Source organism: Equus caballus, chromosome 23 (assembly GCF_041296265.1).
Source record: "Equus caballus isolate H_3958 breed thoroughbred chromosome 23, TB-T2T, whole genome shotgun sequence".
Lineage (NCBI taxonomy): Eukaryota > Metazoa > Chordata > Mammalia > Perissodactyla > Equidae > Equus > Equus caballus.
The window spans coordinates 31,537,254-31,559,282 of NC_091706.1; the positions used below are offsets into that span (position 1 = coordinate 31,537,254).

Genomic DNA, 22,029 nt, shown 5'->3' on the forward strand with positions numbered 1-22,029 from the left:
CTATTTCACAAAGCGTTCTTCAGTTTGCCTGTTACTACATATGCAGTCAAGCAAGCAAATGAAAGAGGTGCTATTGAAGAGCACAAGTTTAAAAAGCTTTATCCAATCCATCTTAGCACACTGAAGGGCGGCTTTAAACACTAGTTGAAAGGCTTAAAAGAGGAACACTCCTCCCCTTCCACCCAGTGGGCCCATCACACCCCACACATCTTTCTCCTTCCCTTGAAACTTCTCGGCAGACATCTGGAAGTGACTAAAAAGCAATGACTCCTAGCCCAGCCATGGTTCTATTCGCTTTCCTCATCAGCATGTAAGGCTTTCCCTTACGGAGCTCTCTCCCATCCCAAAATCTGTGACAGAGAAACCACAGTCAGAGCCAAGTCTCAAACGAGCACAGAAAATTCCCTTTCCACTCTGGGTTCCATGCTTGCGCATCATCCATTAAGACTCTAATTTCTGTTCGAATGCTGCAGCTGGTCTGGTCCATAGTCACCGACACATTTCCACAAGAAAGAGAATGTTTTGATGCTGTGGTTGCTAGGAATCAACTCATGCATTTATTTATCTAACTAACGTTTATTGAGGACTTGCTGCTTGCCAAATGCTATACATAAACGGAGTAGGAGGCCCCCTAAAAAAGTTCTGCATGCAAAATATCCCCTCCATAACTGTTTGCCACTTGAAATTATATTAGAACTCCATCCCTTTGTGTTTCCCATGAATATAAATACTCACTATGAAAGACAACATTCTATCCCCAGGATGATAAATGAGTTTCATTGTCCTTAGCAACTCTTTTTAGTTTATAGTAACTATAAGACCATTATTTTGAAAAAAAAAAATCTTTAAGTCAAAACTGGTGGGAAAAGAAGACAGAATTTCTGAAGGTATGTGAAAGAGAAGTGGTACCACATTAGTCGGGGTATATTTCTACTTTTCTCTAAGCTGTTATCAGTCATTTATACCTTAGTGTTAAAGAAAGTTTCAAGTGTGGATGAAAGGTAGGGAATGACATCACTTCATATCTGATAGAGTGGGACACAGGAGAGAAGCAAGACATGAGAAGGCTAACACTACCCAAAACAAACCTCGCCTAACTTCACAAGAATAGCAGCCAGCCTGGCACTTGCGGGATATACGCTGAGATCCAGCCCATGGCTGCCCTCCTTCTCTCCAGCCAGACTCGCCAAGCTTCCGCCTAATGCTTTGCTCACTCTGAGTTTCCTTTTCTTTTGCTACAACCTAGATCTAGAGTTTTAGAACTGATGCCATATGGCTCTTAGTGAGCAAGTATGTAGATTACAAAGAAGAAGGTAAGCTAAGCCTTAGCAAACCTTCTAATTTTCTGTAGAGGGAATAAACTTCTACCTGTCTATAGGACCAGAGGCAGTGAACTTTGACCCTCCAAAAGCTATGAAGGAGAAAATTCCTTTCGGTGCCCATCCATGAATCAGTGCCCTTCTCCCTCTGCCCCCTTCCTAGCCAGCTGGTATCCCATTCCCCTTTATAGCTTGTGGATACCATGCTCTCAGTGGCAGAGCTCCCTCTGCCTGTTTTCTTGTCCCTCCGAGTAATGGGCATTTTTCATGAGCTAACTACCCTAAGTAGCCATTTAAGAAAGAAACATTTATTAAACATCTATCATGTGCCAGGCATTGTGCTAACCCTTTTCACACACAATCTCATTTATTTTTTATACCAGCCTGCTGGATAGGTATTAATACTACTATTTTACACCCAATAAGAGGCTTAGAAGAATTGTCTAATATCTCACAGGGAGCACGTGGCAGGATTCAAACCCAGGTCTGTCTAAATCCCATGACTGAGTTCTTGTCATTTGGCCACACTGCCTTTTTAATTGTGCTGGCTTCTGTAAAGAGGACCACCATTTGCCTTTGGTGCCATAGTCCACGTCCACAAGGGTGGGAATTCTAGATCCTCTGCCCAATGCCTGTTACACATCTGACTCCACTTGGGTGACCCACAGTACAAAAAACTTAAAATTTTTTTGAACTCAGTCCATTAAAATATTTCCCCCTGGAGAGTGACATCAGCATTATGGCGGAGTGAGTTCTCCTGGCTATCTCTCCCCTCCACAACACCACAAAAAGGACATTCATACTCCAACAGAGGACATCCACACAACACAAAAGATGTCTGAGAGACCCACACAGCCATACTTCAGAGGGTGGAGAGGCCAGAGCCCCCCTTGGAGGAGGTGGAAGGGATAAGAGAAAACTTAGCTTCTTCCCCAAAAGTCTGTCATCTGGGACTGCACATGGCCTCCAAGAGGGAAGGAATGGGAAAGAGGATGCCCATTCGTGGGAACATGAAAGATCTCTGAGGTCCCTCACAGCCTAGGGGGCAGCCCTCTACTGGGATGAAATCTATTGCAGGGGGTGACCTCATCAAGCCAACACCCCAGGAAAGCAAATAGTGAGATCAGAGCAAGTAAGCCTTTGAGAGTATGCAGAAGAATGTGCCCATCCCCCCACACAGCCAGCACCAACTCTAGTACCAGGGACCCCAGCGGGACACAAAGGGCTCAGAATATGTGGTTCTTGACCTGACCCAGTGGTGATAGGTGATAACTGCAATCAAATAATACCAGGATGTGAAAGAACAAAGCCAATCCCTCTAGCAGTATCAAAAATTATATTAAATCTCTAGATCAGAGAGAAAAATGACAAATACCCAGAAATCAGTCCTGAAGACACAGAAATATGTAATCTAAACGACAGAGATTCCAAAATAGCTATCATCAAAAACTCAGTGTGTTAAAAGAGAACGTAGAGAAATAATTCAACAAGTTCAAGAGCTGCTTCACAAAAGAGACTGAAACTATAAAGAAGAATCAATCATAAACATTGGAGATGAAAGACACAATTGATGAGATAAAACAAAAGATGGATTCCCTGAACACTCAAGCAGACATCATAGAGGAGCAAACCAGCATAATCGAGGGTAGACATATTGAAATGCTCCAGATAGAGGAGGAGAGAGAACTAAGACTAAAAAGACAGGAAGAAAGTCTCCAAGAAATATCTGACTCAGTTGGGAAACGCAACTTAGGACTTATAGGTATTCAAGAGGGAGAAGAGAGGAAAATGGAGCAGAAAACTTGTTCAAAGAAATAATAGCAGAGAAATTCCCAAACCTGGGGAAGGATATAGAAATCCATGTGAAATACTTTAGCATTATCTATTTAAAAAGGAGTTTTTGAATAAATAAAAATACAAAAAAAGTGGAAAAAATGTTGAAACTACTTGGAAAAAATGAATTGAGTTCAGAAATTTTCAATTCCATATGAGCAGCATACATTTTATTTCTAATATTTAAGATTAATGAATGTAATTAATTTAAAGTACAATTTTTAAGCAAATAATACCTATTGGAGATATATGATATGGAACATAAGATAGAGTTTTTACTGAATTGCTTTCAAATGTTTGTAAATTTAAACAATCTATTTGTCATAGCAGATGTGTTAGACTCATAATTTGGTGCTATTTGTTTGTATTATAGATTAGAATTTCACAGGTTCCGAGGTTCTAATCTAACTCAATGGCTCAGCTTTAATCTATTAGGTTGGCAGCCAAGATTTAGATATCAGCAAATTTCTACTAGGCAAATCGAGTGCTCCCAAACAATCTTACTCTCTCACCTGGACATATTGATAGGCTCTTCCTTGATCTCACGTTCATCTTGCCCTTCTCCAACCTGTTGACTTTTTCAAAATCCAAGTCTAATAATGCCACTACCCACCCGCCACCCACTTAAATTACTTTTGATTGCTCTGACAAAAAAAAATAATTATCATGGCCTAGATTCTAGGAGGTCCCACATGGTTTGATGCCCTTCTATCTCTCCAATGCCGTCTGACCCTGATGCTCCTTTACATTCTGAGCTTTAGCTTTGCAAGCCATCATTCGGTCCCTTGAATAAGGCAACTCTCTCTCACCACAGGGCCTTTGCACTTGCTGTTCTCATTACCTAGAATGCTTCCTCCTTCTCTCAAATTGGGAGCTGTACTGACTCTTGAGAGCCCAATTCAAATGTTACTTTCTCAGAAAACGTTCTCCTATTATCTACCTCCCTTAGTCCATAAACCAGGCTAGGTTCTCTGCTGTACATTCTCTTAATGCTGTTTACCTTTCCTTTAAGCACTTGACACAGTTGCAATTACATTTGTTTTCATGATTATTTGATTGCTCTACTAGACTTTAAGTTCCTGAGGGCAGAGACCTTGTTGGATTTTGCTCACCTTTGCTTAATGCCTGACGCACTACCTGGCTCCTAACAAATGCTCAATGAATGCTCACTGAATTCATGAACAGAAGATTAATTTCCATGATCCCATCGAAAGAAAGGATGCTGTTTTCATGTTGTAAGTATGGCATCAGGGGCACAGGCATCCCAAACTTTTGCAAAAAGAAAGCTCATCTTTGGTTTGGCCAGGTGCAGCTAGAGGGAGGTGCTGAAAACTGGAAGTTGTTGCTGAAGCAAAGAAAGCCCTGATAGGACTGCAGAGCCAAGGGAACTGGTTCTCCATGTTTAGGAGAACAAAAAGATACCAAGAAAGCTAAACGCAGACCCTGGGATCTCTCCTATCACAAGCTATTGCTGAGTCATACAGAAGTCCGGGTTAAGAAGCCTATGAAGCAAAAGAAAGAACCTATGACCAAGAACAAATATGAGATGTTTCTTCTCTTCATCAAATCTCATGAGCCTATTGAACCAGAGGGACCTGCACTGGACATTGAGGAAGGGAAGCAAATATAGAAGACAAGGATGGACAGCCCTTAGATACTGCCAATGCCGGGCCCCATGCATGAGCAACATCCGCCTCTGCTCAGTGAAGTCTTCAAACGAGTCTTACTACTAGACAGATGAGAAGATCTTCATCCCTTCCAATCTTATGATCTCCATTTCAGGGCAGCATCTTATCTCTGCGTGGACTTGGGAATCTACCAGCCTAGATTTGTCCCCAAGGAATTTAGCAGTCTGGCTTGGGGTCATACTTTTGTCCTTATCAAGGGATTATTTATAATCCAGGAGTTCAGTTTCAGCTGAGCCAGCCCTGGGCTAGGCTGAGACGATGGCTGTGGCAAAGAGGTCATGCTAATGTATTTGAAGTTTGTTGAAACTAAATAACAACAACAACAGCAACAGCAACAGCAACAGTTCTGATCTAAGGTAAAGAAGCCAAGCCACATTTTCAGAGCCAAGAGACTGCCATAGCAGACATACAGGTGGGCTGCTCATTCAAAGACAACCTTCAACTGCCACCACTTTGGAGAGACCAAAATGGATTCTAATGTGTTCATCCTGAGACCCATCCCTCCAGGTGGCCCAGCCAATGACTGAGCATGGTGAGGAATACTAGAGCCAGGTTATTCCTGAGTGATATGGAACTCCTCCAAAGGACATCCTTGCTTGGAGTGATCATTAGCCTGGCCAAGACGTTCTTCAGAACTGTACTGCAGTCTGAGACTCTTCCTACAGCAATATTTCTTCCCTGTCTCCTTTCACAGGTGTCAGATCTGCTTTGCCATCTGAAGACTCTCCCTACCTCCCCACCATTCTCCTCTTTCTTGTTTATAGGTATTTCCCCCCAAATTTCTCCTGCATCTAATACTGCTTTGGTGTCTACTTCTTAGGAAACCTAAAATGATTCACCCCTCCATTAGGGCTCCTTGAAAATAAAGATGCATTTGAACTACTGAAATAATCCTAAAAGAAAAGATACGTTATTCCATAGGTGAATCACAAAAATATCTCTCCTAAATGTGGCCAGCACAATAAGAGATGAAGGCCCTTAGGAGAACTGAGATACGTCTGAGAGGAGATGCTCTTACTTTGGGAGATCATTACTTAAAAGAACTGCTGATGCTGGTAAAATAAGAAACTGAACTGCTGTTTGTTAACATTCAGAATGTCTGTGACCGTCTCCTTGAGACAGTCTCTTCTCAAGGACGAGATGTGGTCGAAGTGGGCAGGGCAGAGGAATAGGCTTGGGAGGATATGTTAGAATGAAACAAACAATTTGACAATAAAGTCAATCACACTTTAGTTTGAATTTTAGTGCCTCCTCTAATTATCTGTGCTGTCTTTGGCAAACTAACCTCTCTGAGTCCCAATTACCTCAACGATAAAAAGATTACTGATCTTCATCTCAAAGTAGTGTTATGAACATAAAATTTGATGTATGTACCTGCTTAATACCTAAAAGATGTTCACTCTCCTCTCCTACCCCTTCTAGGGCTTCCTCCAGCTCCCACATCTCTGATGACCAGCAGAAAAGGGGAGGCAAAGTTGACTCACCATCTGTCCATATGCAATGTACAAGATGCCCTGAAACTGGAAAACTAAATGCATTTCCCTTTATTCACAACTCAAGTCTTTACCCATATGATCTCACCATCTGATATCATCTCAAGCTCCGTCCAGAATCCACCTCAGTTCCTCCCTTTCTGTCCCTTACAAGAATATCAAAGCTGTAGTGTCTCTTCGTCTTTATCATTCCTTCGTCATTCCTGTGTCTCCAAGTATCTTGCCAACAAAGACACACTCTTCTTACTGACTTAAATTCACTTTGCTAATGCCACTGTTTCAAATAACACCATTTCTGCCAATCTGATTCAAAGCATACATATCAGACAGTCTCTCAATGTCTTAATATTTTAATAAAATGTATTTTCCTCCTGATCCGTAAGACCCATCACTAGGTACTCACTAAAAGGATCGAAAATATGGTGCTTTGTAGATTGTGACTTTGAGAGGCCATAAGACTGGCTGACCTTGCATATGTCAAATGGTACTTGACTACTATTAATTAAAGGGAATTTGGATGGGTTGTGATACATGCTTATAAGTAACAGAGCACGGAGCCCCAGCAGGGTATTTCCACAGGGGTCCAAAGGGAAGTTCTAAGGTTCCAACGTGAAACTCAACAGAGAAGCAGCTCCTCACACCCTCCCCCACCTCCACCCCAAAGGTTTTCTGACCTTCTCATTCTATAGGCTCCTCTACCACAATAGGTCATGTTTGCATTTATTTTACGGTGTTCTGTAAATTTTTTTTCTGTGTTTCTTCACTTGTATCTTTGTAAAATTGCTTAGCTAAGCTGGCACATTAACCTTTTTAGATGCAACAAACCAACCCATGGCCCAATTAGACTGTTCTGGCACCAGTCATCTCTGTCCTGGGCCTGAAACTTGTCTTTTTTTCCTGGCATCTCGGGACTCCTTGGAAGTGCAGAATTCTGAGTTTTCAGGGATGTCAAGGGCATTTGGTCAATGGTTTCCTCCATGGCACCATGAAAGATGAAACGCTGTGCTGTCCACTTAGATCTTCTTATATTACAGAGTGGGCACCCCTTTGAGGTAACTGTTCAGAGGATCAAGTAAAGAACCCAGGCAAGAGTAAATATCAAACCTTTCTATTTGAGAAGCCAATTTGGGAATCGCATGTTTGTTATTAAAGGTGAAAATGGGATCCAACTTTTTCAACTCCTTCTCCCTTTGTGAGATAGATAGAGGATTCAATGGAGTCAGTCTGTGTTCCAGAAAGAGTCAGTGAGAAGACTGTTGGAAATTATGACAGAGAAATTACTGACGTGATACAGGACACAGGAAGAGCACTAGATTAGGAGCCACTTATTAGCCATAAGACCCTAAACACTTTTCTGTGACTCAAAGTTTCCCTAACTTTATAATGTGGAATGTGGGATGGAAGACCTCTAAGAGCACTTCCATCTCTAAAAATCTCTTATTTTGTGATACATGCCAAATAATTGAGTGGTTACAGTAGGCAGAAAAAATAAGAAAGGCCATAAGTGAATAACATGACTTTAATGACTTTCTTATTTTTTCTTGACCTTTTAATATTCTCTCATTGCCTTAGATTGCTTTTTTAGGCAGACCTAGAATTATAAAGAAAAATGAATATCCTAGGATACTCTGGTTTCTGTCATCCTCTAGCCACCTCCAAACAGTATTTCACCAAACAGGACATGAGAGATCTGTTGAGGACAGTAACAAAATCTTGGTGAGCCCACTTAATGCCCAAACCCTTTCTCCTACCTCCCTCCTGTACTCACTGCCTAGACTCTCTAATCCACCCCTTAGTAACTCTCCTACAGACACCTTCCTCTTCATCTTCCTCCACTGGTTAATATCTTTCAAATCTCAAATGGATATTTTTTTCCAAAACTTCTTATTTCAGTTAGTTGACAAACTTATAAATGCTTAAACTTCAGAAATATACGTTTAAAAATCAAAAGGCCTTTTGTTCCTTTTTTCGCTTTTTCCTCTCTCTGGTATGACTAAAACATCAGAAAATGCCAATGATACATTATTAGTTTTTGTTCATATTAACCAGACTGGGAGTTTATTATCTTGCTATCAGAGGAAGAGAATTAGAAATAAAAATATTTTCAAGGGACATAGCAATAAATTATTCGAAATTTAAATGAGGGAGTGGGAGAGAGAGATGGAAGAAGTAAGAAGTGATAGGAGGGAGAAACAAAAGATAAGTAAAATCTAACTCAGAGGCCGTGTCCTTGATGAAGCGCAGACCCTCCCAAGCAAAATTAACAACCACATCCTCACGGCTGCCCAGTAGATTTTCTTCATTTTGCTATCTTAGTGCACAACATATGGTACACTATTTGCCGATGTATCTTTCTTCTGTCCTGAGTACCTTGAGGTCAAGAATTATGTCACATTCATCTTTGTAGAGCCAGTGCATGTTTATACTCAATAAATAAATGCTGAATTGAAATGGAAATTTCAAGTGATGGGGGTGATTTAAGATTCCAAATGCCACAAAGTCAGAGCTGCTGCTATGCCCTATGCTTATTCTATAGCTTGACTGGGAACCTTTCTTAAAGTTTATGTTTTCCGGTACTGCGCACATAAATTAATTTCTATGGTTCTTATCTCAAAGCTCTAGAAATCCTCCCCCTTACTCTGGATTTTCAGTCAACAAGATTCATTAAGCCTCTGTTGGTTGAGTATTATGTTAGACGCTTCAAAGATGTTGCAGATGCAACCTTCTCTTTAGGAAGCTCACAACTTAGCGGGGTGGAGGGTAGAATTCAAAACATCCATGAAATATACATATCAACGCTGTGAACATGAAAACTATTGATTCTTTTTCTGTCCTTCCTTCATTCCCCAGGCTACATAAAATTTTATTCTCACTTGCTACTCTTCAAAAATTCTTCGAATTATCAATTCTCCAATCTCCACCTTGTTATTTTCTCATTCTATATACTTTCAAACAGCTCTAATCTGATCACTATTTTAAAAACAATGTGTGGAATTGAATAGTTATCTCAGGCTTGAATCACACTCCAAAATGATTTTTCAATAGGCAGGAATGAGTCTCTGCCATGGCAATAATCCCCCACACAGGACAGCTCAAAGACTAACGCTTATTTTAGTATTACAATGGAGTAATGCTCATTTGGGTCCCACAATTGAGTGATACTCATGTTAGTATTATTTGAAAGTTAGAATATAGTGCTTAATATTTAGCTTTATTTAGTATTGACTATTTGGTAACACTAACTAGACTTGTTTAGGAAGTGAAGAGGTTAATATGAAATGTATAAGCTCTAATTCCCTAAGAATCCAACATGATTTTCCAAAAAGCACATGTGCAAACTCTTCTTTTGTTCTCTTCCAAAGTCAGAGATAAGAATATTTGCTTCAAGTCTTTGACCTCTGAGCTCACATTCATTCAGTAATCTATATTCCCATTTAATCATATTATCATATTCCTAAATCCTATTCACTTTTTTTTTCTTTCTTTCTTTCTTTTTTTTTAACTGAAGGCAGCAACATCTATCTTAAAACCTTCATCCAGTCCTGGAAGAGGAGGCCATGGGGTTTCAGAGAGTAAGGAAAAATTCATTCTCTTACCAACAGAGCCCTGTAGACACTTACATTGAAGTCGTACAATACACCAAAGTTCGCTGCAGAGGCCTCTTCAGCTCTGGGAACTGTTTTTCTAGGTAGACTGCCATACGGCAAACCCCAGAGGTACTACATGGAGAAACAAAGAAAGCAGTTAATAATTGGAAACAACATCTGAGTCACACATGTGATCACAAATGGTTTTATTTAAAAGCACTTATGAAACTTTTCATGGGGACTCTGTGGGTCTCCACGTGGGGTCCCATTTTCTGGGAGTCGACTACTAAATCCTGGGTTAAAAGCAAAGAAAGTGCTAAGGACCCCACATGCCAAGTTCAGTGGATGGACCACCAGCAGTTGGGCCAACCACATTGCCCAGAGGCTTGCTGAGAAGCCCCAGTACCCACCACCACTGCCAAACTGGTCTCATTGAGAGGAGGTCTGGAAAGGAAAGAGGTGGCCATTTGAGGGACTACAGTTTTTAAGAAAATTATACTACCCATGTCTTCATATGGGAATACCCCTTAGAGGTGGGCGTGGAGGGAGATTTTTCTCCCTCATGTCAAGGAAGAGAGGAGTCAAGAGATTAACTCATGGAATTTGAGCATGTCATCTATGAGGGAAGATTGCACCCTGATTATAATATCTGCTTCACCACTAATTCGGGTTTACTGTCCTAACCTCATGCTACCAGATTAGGAGAGAAGTCATCAGGGGCAAAGTCAGCCAGTGAGGGCACAAGAGTAGGGTCATACCAGCCGGCTTGGTGAGAACTGGAAAATCACCCTTCTAGCCCCAGGGCAAGCATATGGCTTGCCAAGCAGATGCTGCTGCTTCTGTGAGATGAAAACTTCCCTTCCCTGGGCCTGGGGGTGGAAGGATGAATGTGGATGGAAGCCCAGGTGCAGAGCTTGACTGGGCAAGGGCTGGAAACCAACTCCTACTCTTTCCCTCCACGCAAGCTGCTGGCTTCTGGGGCAGCTTCCTGGTTTCTTGGAACTGAATAGAACAGAGGGTGGGTTCTGCCCATGCGATCTTGCCCCAGAGTTGGGGGCCACAAAGGACAGAGGAGATTAGGGTCTCAGGATTGTCCAAGGACATAGTTTCTTTGGTCAAAAGGGCAAATGCATCAGAGGAATGCTGAGTGAGGCTGCTAGGTGGAGATGGCTGAAAAATGTAGCCTTGTTGCCCGAAGATGCCCAGTCCTGCCCTGTGGTGGTCCTGTAAAATTAGTATACAGGGTGCCCGTCCTCTTTTGTTCTTTTGCTGGAGTTGGTAATCATTGCCCAGAAAACAGGATGCCCCTCAACATCTAACACAGCCTCTCATCCCAAACAAACATGCTTCCTAGTTCTAAGAATAAATCCAATCGAACACATATTAGCTCCCTCCACTATATGTTAGGCATTCCGTGATTTCATACAGTTGGAACGAATTAGCTACATCCTTTCATTTTCTCCACATGGAGGCAGCATGGTGTGGGGGAAAGAGAAAATGCAGCTGATCAAACTCCACTACACCCTACATCTGACACTAAGGGCGTCATAGTAGCCGGCGATGGAGTTTCAGGTTTCCTTAGAGATATCAGCAAAAATAAAGCTGCAGTTAATTTGAAATGGATGGAATACATGCATTCTGCTGCATTTCCTGAAAGTTTTTGCTTAGGAAATGGACTCTGCAGGACCTCTGATCTATATCCACTGTCTTCTCTGAGCCCCATGACCGTAGAACTCCAGGAATTATCTCGAGGATTATAAAAGTAGTGGTTTAGGGTGCAAAATCTTGCGACAAAAGATAGAATCATGAGTCCTAGTCTCAGATCAGCTTAAAACAAAAAAACTCACTCTGAGCCGTTAGCTAAGTCCAATAAGCATTATGTGACTCAGTTTCACATTTTTAAAACGGGGGAAGAAAAACTCTTCTATAGTCTACCTCATAAATTTGTTGTGAGGGTCAGTAAGTCAATGAAATGAAAGTGCCTTGCACTATTAAAAGCTAAAGCTCTTTATGAATGGAAGGCACTATTAGTATTATTGTGCTCATGGGGAGGCTTGATCCAGAAACTGGCCTTGAAATGAAACTAGGGGGATAAAAAGTTACTCAAAACACTTAATTTTGGCTGTTGTCAATGCTTTATTGAACAAATTGGCTTTGAAATATTGATACGTGAAAAGACCCCTTGTAGCTTAAATAATGTCTGACCCAACTTTTGTATGGTACCATCCATAGAGGTCAGGGTCATTTAACTTCTAATGGGAGACCTTGGTCTGAAGAGACCTCATCAAACTCCATCCCACGCCACCCCACTGTGTGTGTGTGTGTGTGTGTGTGTGTGTGTGTCTGTCTGTCTGTCTGGGTTATCTTACTTTATATATCAAAAAAATTTGCTCACTTTGTGCTTCTTCAGACAGACAAGCAGGATGTCTTGAGTTGTGTTAAGAAGCATTTCTTTCAAAGCAGACTTGGCAAAATAAATAAACGCAAGTCCCTGGATGTCAAAGCCTTCCTCTTGAGCAATTAATGTTTGGGCACAGGGACCACCTTGGGAATGATAGAAGCCGTGAAGCTTTCCACATAAAAAGTCCATTTAAGCATACACATGGCATTTTATATATGATTTCAAGAGGTTCACCTACCCTTTGGAGCAAAAATTAAGACCTTCAGCCCATGGGCACCATTTTGAACATTAACCTTGTTACAAATATTATGACTCTAAGTGAATGTAGTCAGTCAGTCATTCTACTCTTAAAGAAGAGAAGAGAACTTTTCTAAGAGAGTGATCACACAAGAAACTTGTGTCAGCATGTTTTGTAAACTGGAAGTCAGAACCTCACCTCTGGCAACATGATGAGGCCGAACGTCAGGATAAACATAACCATATTGACTCCATACATCCATCTCAAGAACAGGAAGTACGAGGCCACCGAGGACCCAAACTGACCTATTAAAAAGAAAATTAAAAGGTTGAAAGAGAGGTCAAAAAAAATTAAAACAAAGCAAAAGCCATGTCTCGGTGCCTTCCAAAATACGTCTGCTCATTGCAGCACAGTGGTTCTCTCCACATTTACAGTGTCTACTATTCTTTTTCTATCCAGGAAGAGAAAATGTGAATCCGATGAAAGTCCTCTCTGTCACATAGCTGTAGTTGTATAGAATGACACTGACTCACCCAAGGGAAAGCTGTCTTTTGTTTAACGGCTTGAGTTGCAGTTTGAAGAGCCCATGTTATTCCTTGAGTTAACGGAGTTAAGTGAGTAAATATATGTGAAGTGGTTATTATAGTGCCTGGCCCGTAGTTAGCTATCGTTATAATTATAACTACTGTGCTTCCTCTTCCTTTTCCTCAGGCGACAATACTTTTCTCAGAAAAGTTTACCTCACTCTTTATGGCTGTTTATCCTCCAGACCATCCTCGGCTGTCTGCCTGCAGCACTGGCATTTCACAGGGACAGCGTACAAGCTCAAGTTCACCCATTCGCTCTTCACATATTTAAAGTAGCTTCTGTCAGGAATTGTCTTGGATGTGAAACACAATGTCACAGAGTTGCTGCCCTAATACAACCGACATTTCAGTGAGTTGTAGCAACAACAAATATGTGGGAATTAAAAAATAAAACTATATTTATCATAATATCTATTATATAGTATGTTACATATCATGTTATATGTATACATGATATACGCAATATTATATGTCATATATTGTATGTATGTGTATTATATATTATATATGCATGTTATATATGATATATATTATGTATGTGTGTATCACATATGTATATATGATATATATTATATATATTTTTTTTGCTTTTTTGGTAAGGAAGATTGGCCCTGAGCTAACAATTGCTGCCAATCTTCTTCTTTTTTTTTCTCCACAAAGCCCCAGTACATAGTTGTATATCCTAGTTGTAAGTCATCTAGTTCTTCTGTGTGGGATGCCACCACAGCACGGCCCGATGAGCAGTGTGGAGGTCCACACACAGGATCTGAACTGGCAACCCCTGGGCCGCCAAAGTGGAGCACGCAAACCCAAGCACTTGGCCACAGGACCTGCCCCATATAATTATATTTTTAGAAAAATTATATATATAATCATTATAGCCAGATTGGTCCTAGAGGGAGGAAGGTAAAATGTGGAGAGGGGTGGCTGTAGATAGGTTTGTTGAAGGAGGTATATCATCAGGGAAGGTGACATTGGAGCAGAGACCCGAAGTTGGAGGAAGAGGCAGCAATGCCCAGAGCTGGGGAAGAGCGGCTCATGCAAAGGACAGAGTGACAGCAAATACTGTGAGGGAAGCAGGAGCTCGAGACAACTGAGGAAGACAGCTAAGGCCTGGGTGGTTGGAGCACAGTGAACAAGCAAACGTGGTGACAGATGAGGGTGAAGACAGATGCCAAACCACATTGTTAGGGCCTCTCGAGGAAAGGTAAAAAGTGAGGAATTTACTTTAAATCTGATAAGTCATTGACAGGTGTTAAGCAGTGGGGGGAGTTGGGAACACGACCTTTAAAATATGACTTCAGCTTTGGGGAGTGAATTGGGAGGGGATAGGCAGGACGTGCTGTCAACTTGCACTCACCAGTGAAAAGAGAAGTGATCTGTCCAATTCTTACTGACTGAGGAAAAAAAGAAGAATTTTCTTAAATCAGAGAATGGAAGAGGCAGGGAAAACAGGAATTCGGAGTCTCGGGTTGAGTTTTTTTTTTTCTGCTTTATCTCCCCAAATCCCCCCCATACATAGTTGTATATCTTAGTTGCAGGTCCTTCTAGTTGTGGCATGTGGGACGCTGCCTCAACGTGGCCTGATGAGCAGTGCCATGTCCGCACCCAAGATCTGAACCGGCGAAACCCTGGGCTGCCACAGCAGAGCGAGAGAACTTAATCACTTGGCCACGGGGCCAGCCCTGTGGGTTGAGATTTTGAAGATTAACAAAAGCCAAAGTTTGTTTGATAATCACTTAAAGTTCAACATCAGGTTGCTAGTTTTCCCACTCTCCTCAATTTTCATTCTCAGTCTCCTAAGAAGAAACAATAAACATCCTTAGCCACCCACTGCATCAGCCCCTTTGTCCTTACGCATTCAGCAAAATACATCCAGTGACCAATGGTTTTCGTGGGCTCTCTGACTTCGAAACATTGCCAGTGGGGAAACGTTATTTCAGGAGGAGGGAGGTTGGTGTGGAGCAAATTGCAGCCTCTGCTTACTAAGACGAGGCTGATCTCACATGAGTCATCCTTCTATTTCTGGAACTTAGTCTATTCTTTAGGTACCATCTTACTTATTCCCATAACACAGTGGCAGTTTTCACAGAAACTTAAAATGAAGTCAATGTTTAAATGGACATTTTGAAAGAAATAATTATTTTGAAGGCTGAATACTTGTTTTTCTTTATGCTCGAAAGAGAGACCTGAATTCATTTCACTTTGTGGAGGGATGCAGAGTTCTATAAGATTTCTAAAAGTATATGGTTTTGATACCCACCTCCATGCCCCACCCCCGCCCAGGTGCTGTAACGAGATGCAATGATCTATCTGCAGAAATGCTAAAGTACATCCACCCCTCCTAGGACATCTGAGCATCCACCTGGCTCCTAGTGATTTCATATCGTTTTCTGGCTGTTATCTATGTTCTCTGGTAAAACTAGCCGAGGACTGCCTCAGCCAGGTTCACTCGTCATGTTTTATTGAAGGCAGTGAACTTCTAGCTTGTTAGCCATTACAGTTACTCATTAACTGGAGGAGAACCTCCATCTGTTGGTATCCAGGATAAGTTTTTCCTTGGAAACACACATAAGACCATCTGGTATAGAGTCCCAAGCATAGGATACTGACCCAACCCTTCCTTCCCTCCTTCCTTCCTTCCTGCCCTCCTTCCTTCCTTCCTCCCTCCTTCCTTCCTCCCTCCTTCCTTCCCTCCTTTTTTCCTTTCTTCCTTCCTTCTTTCCCTCCCTCCTTCCTTCCCTCCTTCTTTCATTCTCTCCCTCATTCCTTCCTTCTTTTCTTCCTTCCCTCCTTCCTTCCTTCCTTCCTTCCCTCCCTCCTTCCTTCCTTCCTTCCTTCTTTCCTTCTCTCCTTCCTTCTGCCCTTCATTCCTTGCTTCCTTCCTTCCTGGCTTTTACAGTTTTGCTCTTCTAATCAGCCCCACAGCCCACCCTTTCCCAGCCCCCTATTCACAACTCCTGGCAAATGAGTTTCTTAGGTTGGATGTAGAGTGTAAATATATCTAAAGGCAAAAAAGAGGAGCAAATTGAAATGTTTCAGAAAATATCCCCTCCCCCATATATAATCCATATTCATTATGAATGAAATATACTTTAGAGTCCAAAGCTTCTGAACTGCAGTTTTTAGACTTGAAAGTGGCTTCACAACTATTTTATTTGGAGGTGGAGAAATGACAGCTAAACCTTTTGTTTACAGACTCCTAGTGTAAAGTAAATGAATTGCAGAAAACAGATTTCAATAAAATTAGAGTGATTATAGGAGACACCCAAATGCAGGTCAAAGGGACTGAGGAATCCAGAAGACAGTGTTTCTTCCATATCACACCAACCCACGGCAGAGGGGAGAGAACGATAACAAAACAAAGAGCTTAAAGGAGAGGAAACGAATCAACTGGTTGACATCCGAGCTCCATAGGACCTTTCCCCGCCTCAAGAGAAGAATGAAAAAGGGGAAATCTTCCCTCTTCACGCCCATTGGTTCCAGCAGTTCTATCCCTCCAAAGGTTGTTCACAGAAACTGGTGCTCGCGCAAACCAGAAATCTTGGTGTAGTGTGGAGAAAAGACCATAAATTAAAAGAACAGTCATTTCCTCGTGCTTAGTCCATCAGATAAAACTGATTTAAAAGAACAATAATGGGTAATAATAATAATGATCAATAAGCTATCTTGATAGTCAATCAAGTATACTAAGAACTTTACCAGACTCAGCTCATTTTACTACCTCTAGAACCTGGTAAGTGTATTAGGCCCACTGTGAGGACAGGGAATCAAAAACTTAAACATAGCAGTTGACTGATCCAAGACTTGATTAATAGTAATAATAGCTAACATTTAATGAATCTTCTTGGGCAACTTGAAGTTGAACCTGAAGTGATTATCAAAGAACCTATTTGATTATCAAAGATCTCTTTGATCTCTGTGAATTAATTCATTTAACTATCAAATCCCTGCCAGGGAAATCTACTGTACTCCCATTTTACAGAGACTTAATTCTGCAAGTTGCATAGCTTGTAAATGACAGAGCCAGGGTTACAGAGGTAGTTACGTGGGTAGTAAATGATGGAGCCTGGGCTCTAAACCAGGCAGTCTTGATCTATAGGTGTTTGACTCCAAATCTAGATCTCTCTTAACCACAGTGCTACATAGCTCCTCAAGCAGAATCACAGTTAAATTAATTTTTTAAAAAACTATGCTATATAGAATACATATGCAATGAATGTGTGTGTCTGAAAGAATAGATATAAATAATATCCATCAATCAGCCAAGGCCAGTCAAATTCACACATTTGGAAGTTGCCCACAAATGACCAATTCTTTTCTCTTTTAATCTAACTAATAAATGCTGTTTCCATGATGAATTATTAATATATGAAAACAGAGTCTTTAGTATGTATTAATGTGAGCCCTTAAGTTTATGCAATATTCTTGTTCTTGAATTTGCCTGTGTTTCTTTTAAGTTAAGATTAAAGTTTCACCTCTCCCTCTGGTTATTTATTATTAAGGCAAACTAATTTGTAGTCTGTCATGATGTATAATTTCCTTTTGAACAGATGGGTAATAAGACAAGCAGACAAATATGAGCATTCCTAAATGGGAAAAGATCAATTAAATCACCTGCTGTATGAGTACAATATAAACACCATCTTGTGAGGTGAGGATATGAAGTAGTTTCTTTCAACCTGGTTTAGGGATAGGGGATTAAATGTGGCAAACTTGATTTGTGTTTTCTGGAGCCCCTAAGCCAAAAAAGAAACACGAGGTTTAAACTCTATGCTTAGGATTGCCTAGTTAAAGATCTTTCCAGTCTGAAAAATAGGTCTGTTGCACCTTAATTTTGATGTTGCAATCTACTATTAGCAAGAAGTGGATTTCACTTCTGAGAAAGACTTGTGCTCTTCAGCTTAAAAAGACATTCAATGATTTAATTCACAGCTTTAATAGTAATGCTGGTGTCACAATGGGTATAGATTATATTTCCTGGGAGTACAAATATATAACTTCTTCAGCAAAATATGAAATGCAATGTGGCTAATCAGGTGCATCCCTGTGGGTGACTCTAAGGTTTTAGGCACGACCTCTTCACAGGGCTGGCATGACAGTAAAACTCAACAGCATCCCATGTGAGGTAGAACTTCATGACACCTCTCTGTGGCCGGAATTATCAAATCTATTTTTATGAGGAAAAAAATTGGGAGTAATCAGGTGAATGCTTAGCCCACAGAAGTAAAAAGATGCAGGTCTTACTGGAATCAAGATGGAAACAGCAGTTTTAGACTCTGACTTGAGTTCCGCTCTTGACTCTGCCGATGTTTGGGCAGAGCTTTGTGGAAATTTAGTGAAGCCTGGTAATTTGGGACTCCTTTAAAACCACATTTAAAAAATATTTGTTTAGTATTTATTTAGAGATTGAGCAGAAGGAGGGTGAGGTGGATCAGAAACACTGTTGGGAATGGAGGTCAACTCCTCCTCTATGAACATGCACCTTACCACAATCCATAATCATCTTCATTAGTTAATTGCTTTTATTTTATAATCTGTCTTCTGCATCCACCTTACCCATCCACACATACACTAACACATTTGGATATAAGATCAATGAGGGCAGAGTCCTTGCCTGTCTTCATCAGCATGGCATCCCCAATACCTGGAAACATGCCTAATACATGGTAGGCACTCAGTAAGTATTTTCTCAATTAATTAATCAAGTTTATTCTGAAGATTATCATATGTTAGATGATTCTGACTTTCAAAAGGAATACAGTAATATTTCTGAAACTTTTGTAAGATGATTTCTCCAAGGGAAAAGCATTTATATTCATTTTATAACGTAAAATATATGTTTTATAAATAGAGTGAATGTTTAACCTACTTTTTTCTGAAAAGAATTTGCAGAGAATGTAAATTATGCAGCCCTCTCAGTATAAATCTGTTTCCATTTAACTGTTTTAATAATTTATCACTCAAAAGTACAAAGAACTTCACATGCTTACATACACATTTAAAACTGAGGGTAATTATTAAGTCATAGAGTGTTGGGTTGGAAATGGCCTTATGCAGTACCTAGTTAAACCCTGAATTTTGTAGAAACTCCAAATGTAGAAACAGAAGGCCAAGGATGTAAAAGGATTGCCCAAATTATGGAGCCAGCAAGGGCCAAAAAGACCTCGATCTTTAGAAAATCAATTTCATGTCCCATTTCTTCCTACTTTCCATTCAGTTAGCTTCAAAGACCGTCATGCTTTCTCTATCTTTGGTGGAGTACTTTCTATGAGATGGTTAGTCCAACCAACGACTCTGCTAATACACTTTAGATAGGTTTCTTACTTTTCAACTAATACAGTCATATAAAAGCATATGGCGTACTTACAATTACCACAAAAATCTCAGTACATTAAGCATCGTATAGAATATGAAATATACAATTAAACAAATAACTCATTCAAAATAAATACATGAGAAAATGGAAAATAGTTCCACAAACAGGATAACTATCAAGGAAATCTACAACTACTCATCGTGCTCTTGGCCTGGTAGAATCCTCTCTAGGACTTGGTGCAAAGAAAAAAGTTTATAAAATCTTCCTCAAAGTAAAAATCAGTATGCCACATTGAGAAAAGTACAAGCTTTGGCCTCAAAAAGACTTCACCTTAAATCTCAGTTCCTACACGAACTAATTCTGGGACAGTTATGTAACCACAACTCTAAAATAGGAAGTCTCATGTGTACATTGTAGGCACATCAAAGATTAAATGAAATAATGTTTGTAGAGTGTCTGACTCATGGTGGCACTCAATAAATGGTGGTTATGGTGATTGCTGATAGGATAGAAAACAAGGGTCAATTCTTCATAGTGAGGCAAAGCACCATTAAAGGTGAAGAAACCAGGACAACCTAACCAATTAGTAAATTACATATGGAAGTGAAAATAATCTACATTTGCTTGAATTGTCCAGCTTCACTGTTCCAAAGTTTCTGAGGAATGAGGAGAGTAGGGAAGAAAACTGAAAGTATTCTTGCATAGCTCTCCATCTGTCTTTCCCACTGTGACGCACGTGATCGCTGGTGGTCATGTATGTAACTTATTCCTGTGTGCAATTTCTGGCAATAAAAATCATTCCATCTGTCTCTATCCCATTCAAGACATGCTATTGTAATGTAAGTGAGCATGACGTTATTATTGAGATAGGCTGGAATCTGCCATAGTATACGTTAAAAATAAACAATTTGCAAATGTATATATTTTAACTATCATTAATTATAAATTTCTTGGGATACATTCTCATAATGGATCAAGATTCAACCCCATCATTTATAAATGAAAAGACTGAGGTCCAGAGGAATTAAATGATAGTTCAGGGTCAACAGCTAACCTGAGGCAAAGCAAGAACCAAATCAAGAGTTCTTGCTACACAAAGTGCAAGAGGATCTTAAAGCTCCAAATGGCCTTCTGTTCCCCAGTGCCTCTCAAGGTACCATATTTCAGCCGCACAGTTGAAACCTAAGAATTTCATGTTGTCTATTCTTTTTCGATGAGTCTAAATTCCTTTTTCCATTTCTTAGAATGGTAGACTTCTGGAAGATATCTACTACTTAATTTTATTCAAGACATTTAATAAGACTAAGCATGTTCTAGGTCTGGGGATCCAGGAATGAACAAAATAAAATCTCTGCTTCCATGTCTATTGGAAGAAATTAACACAAAATAAAAAGAAATGAAAGCACAATCCTACCATTTGTGACCTTGGGTGGATGGACCTTGAAGCCATTATGCTAAGTGAAATAAATCAGACAAAGAAAGACAAATATCGCATGACTACACTTATATGTGGAATCTATAAAAAAGAATAAAAACCAAACTCATAGAAGAAAAGATCAGATTTGTGGTTACCAGAGGCCAGGAGTCGGGGGAAGGGGAACAGTAGGAAGGTGATCAAAAGGTGCAAACTTCCAGTTATCAGACAAATAAGTATTAGGGATGTAACATAGAACGTGATGACCGTGTATAGCTAACGCCGCTGTATGATATACAGGAAAGGTGTTAAGAGAGTAAATCCTAAGAGTTCTCATCGTAAGGAAAAAATTTGTTTTTTCTTTCTTTTCTTTTTATTGTATCGATATAAGAAGACAGATGTTAGCTGAACTTATTGTGGTAATTATTTCAAAATATTTTTAAATTAAACCATCATGCTGTATGCCTTATACAGTGATGTCTGTCAATTTCTCAATAAAATGGGGAAAAAATAAAATATTTTTTAATTAAATTAAATTAAAACTACAATATTTTGAATAGTGATAAGAGTTAAGGAGGAAAATAAAGCAAGAAAGGATGGTACAGGAATATGTGGGAAGAAGTACAATTAATGAGCTGATGTATTTTAATTCATTGTCATTTGATAATGAGAGATAGAGGACTGAGGAATAGTCACTCCTAAAACCTGCCCGATCATGTCAGTGAAATATCCATCAACTGTGCTAGCTCCCTATTGAGCCTCCATTTTAATTACCCGACACCACATTTAACCAGAGGGAAAACCTGCCTGGCAATCTGGAGAGGCATGGAGGAAAATCAGATCCCAGTCAAAACTCTTTGAAACCAGAATATGGCAAGATTGTGCTCGAAACTGTTTTAAATGTTATCCATTTTTCTTTACATTCTTTATTATTTTTTAAAATGATTTACTTTTATATTTACAATATTTTAAAAATTTTATTTGCCTTATCCTTATTCTGGAACACTGTACTTAACAAGGCTTTGATTGGGTGTATTCTCCTGCCTTCTCCGCACACTATGAATATTGTAAAAAATGAAGGCACAATATGATATTCATAGCAAGTTCCTGGACGATTATTGCTTATTCTACTTCAGAGGTTTGAAAATGA

The 22,029-nt window shown here is 40.0% G+C and overlaps 1 protein-coding gene across 1 annotated transcript in view; it reads right to left on the reverse strand.

The window, feature by feature from the left end:
* TMC1 (transmembrane channel like 1) overlaps window positions 1-22,029 on the reverse strand; it is a 113,945-nt gene that overhangs the window by 52,164 nt on the left and 39,752 nt on the right. The window contains exons 7-8 of the mRNA XM_070248123.1: window positions 12,758-12,864; window positions 9,954-10,052 (exon numbers count right to left, since the gene is read on the reverse strand). Coding sequence (XP_070104224.1) covers window positions 9,954-10,052; window positions 12,758-12,864 — 206 coding nt within the window. The remainder of the gene's footprint in view (window positions 1-9,953; window positions 10,053-12,757; window positions 12,865-22,029) is intronic.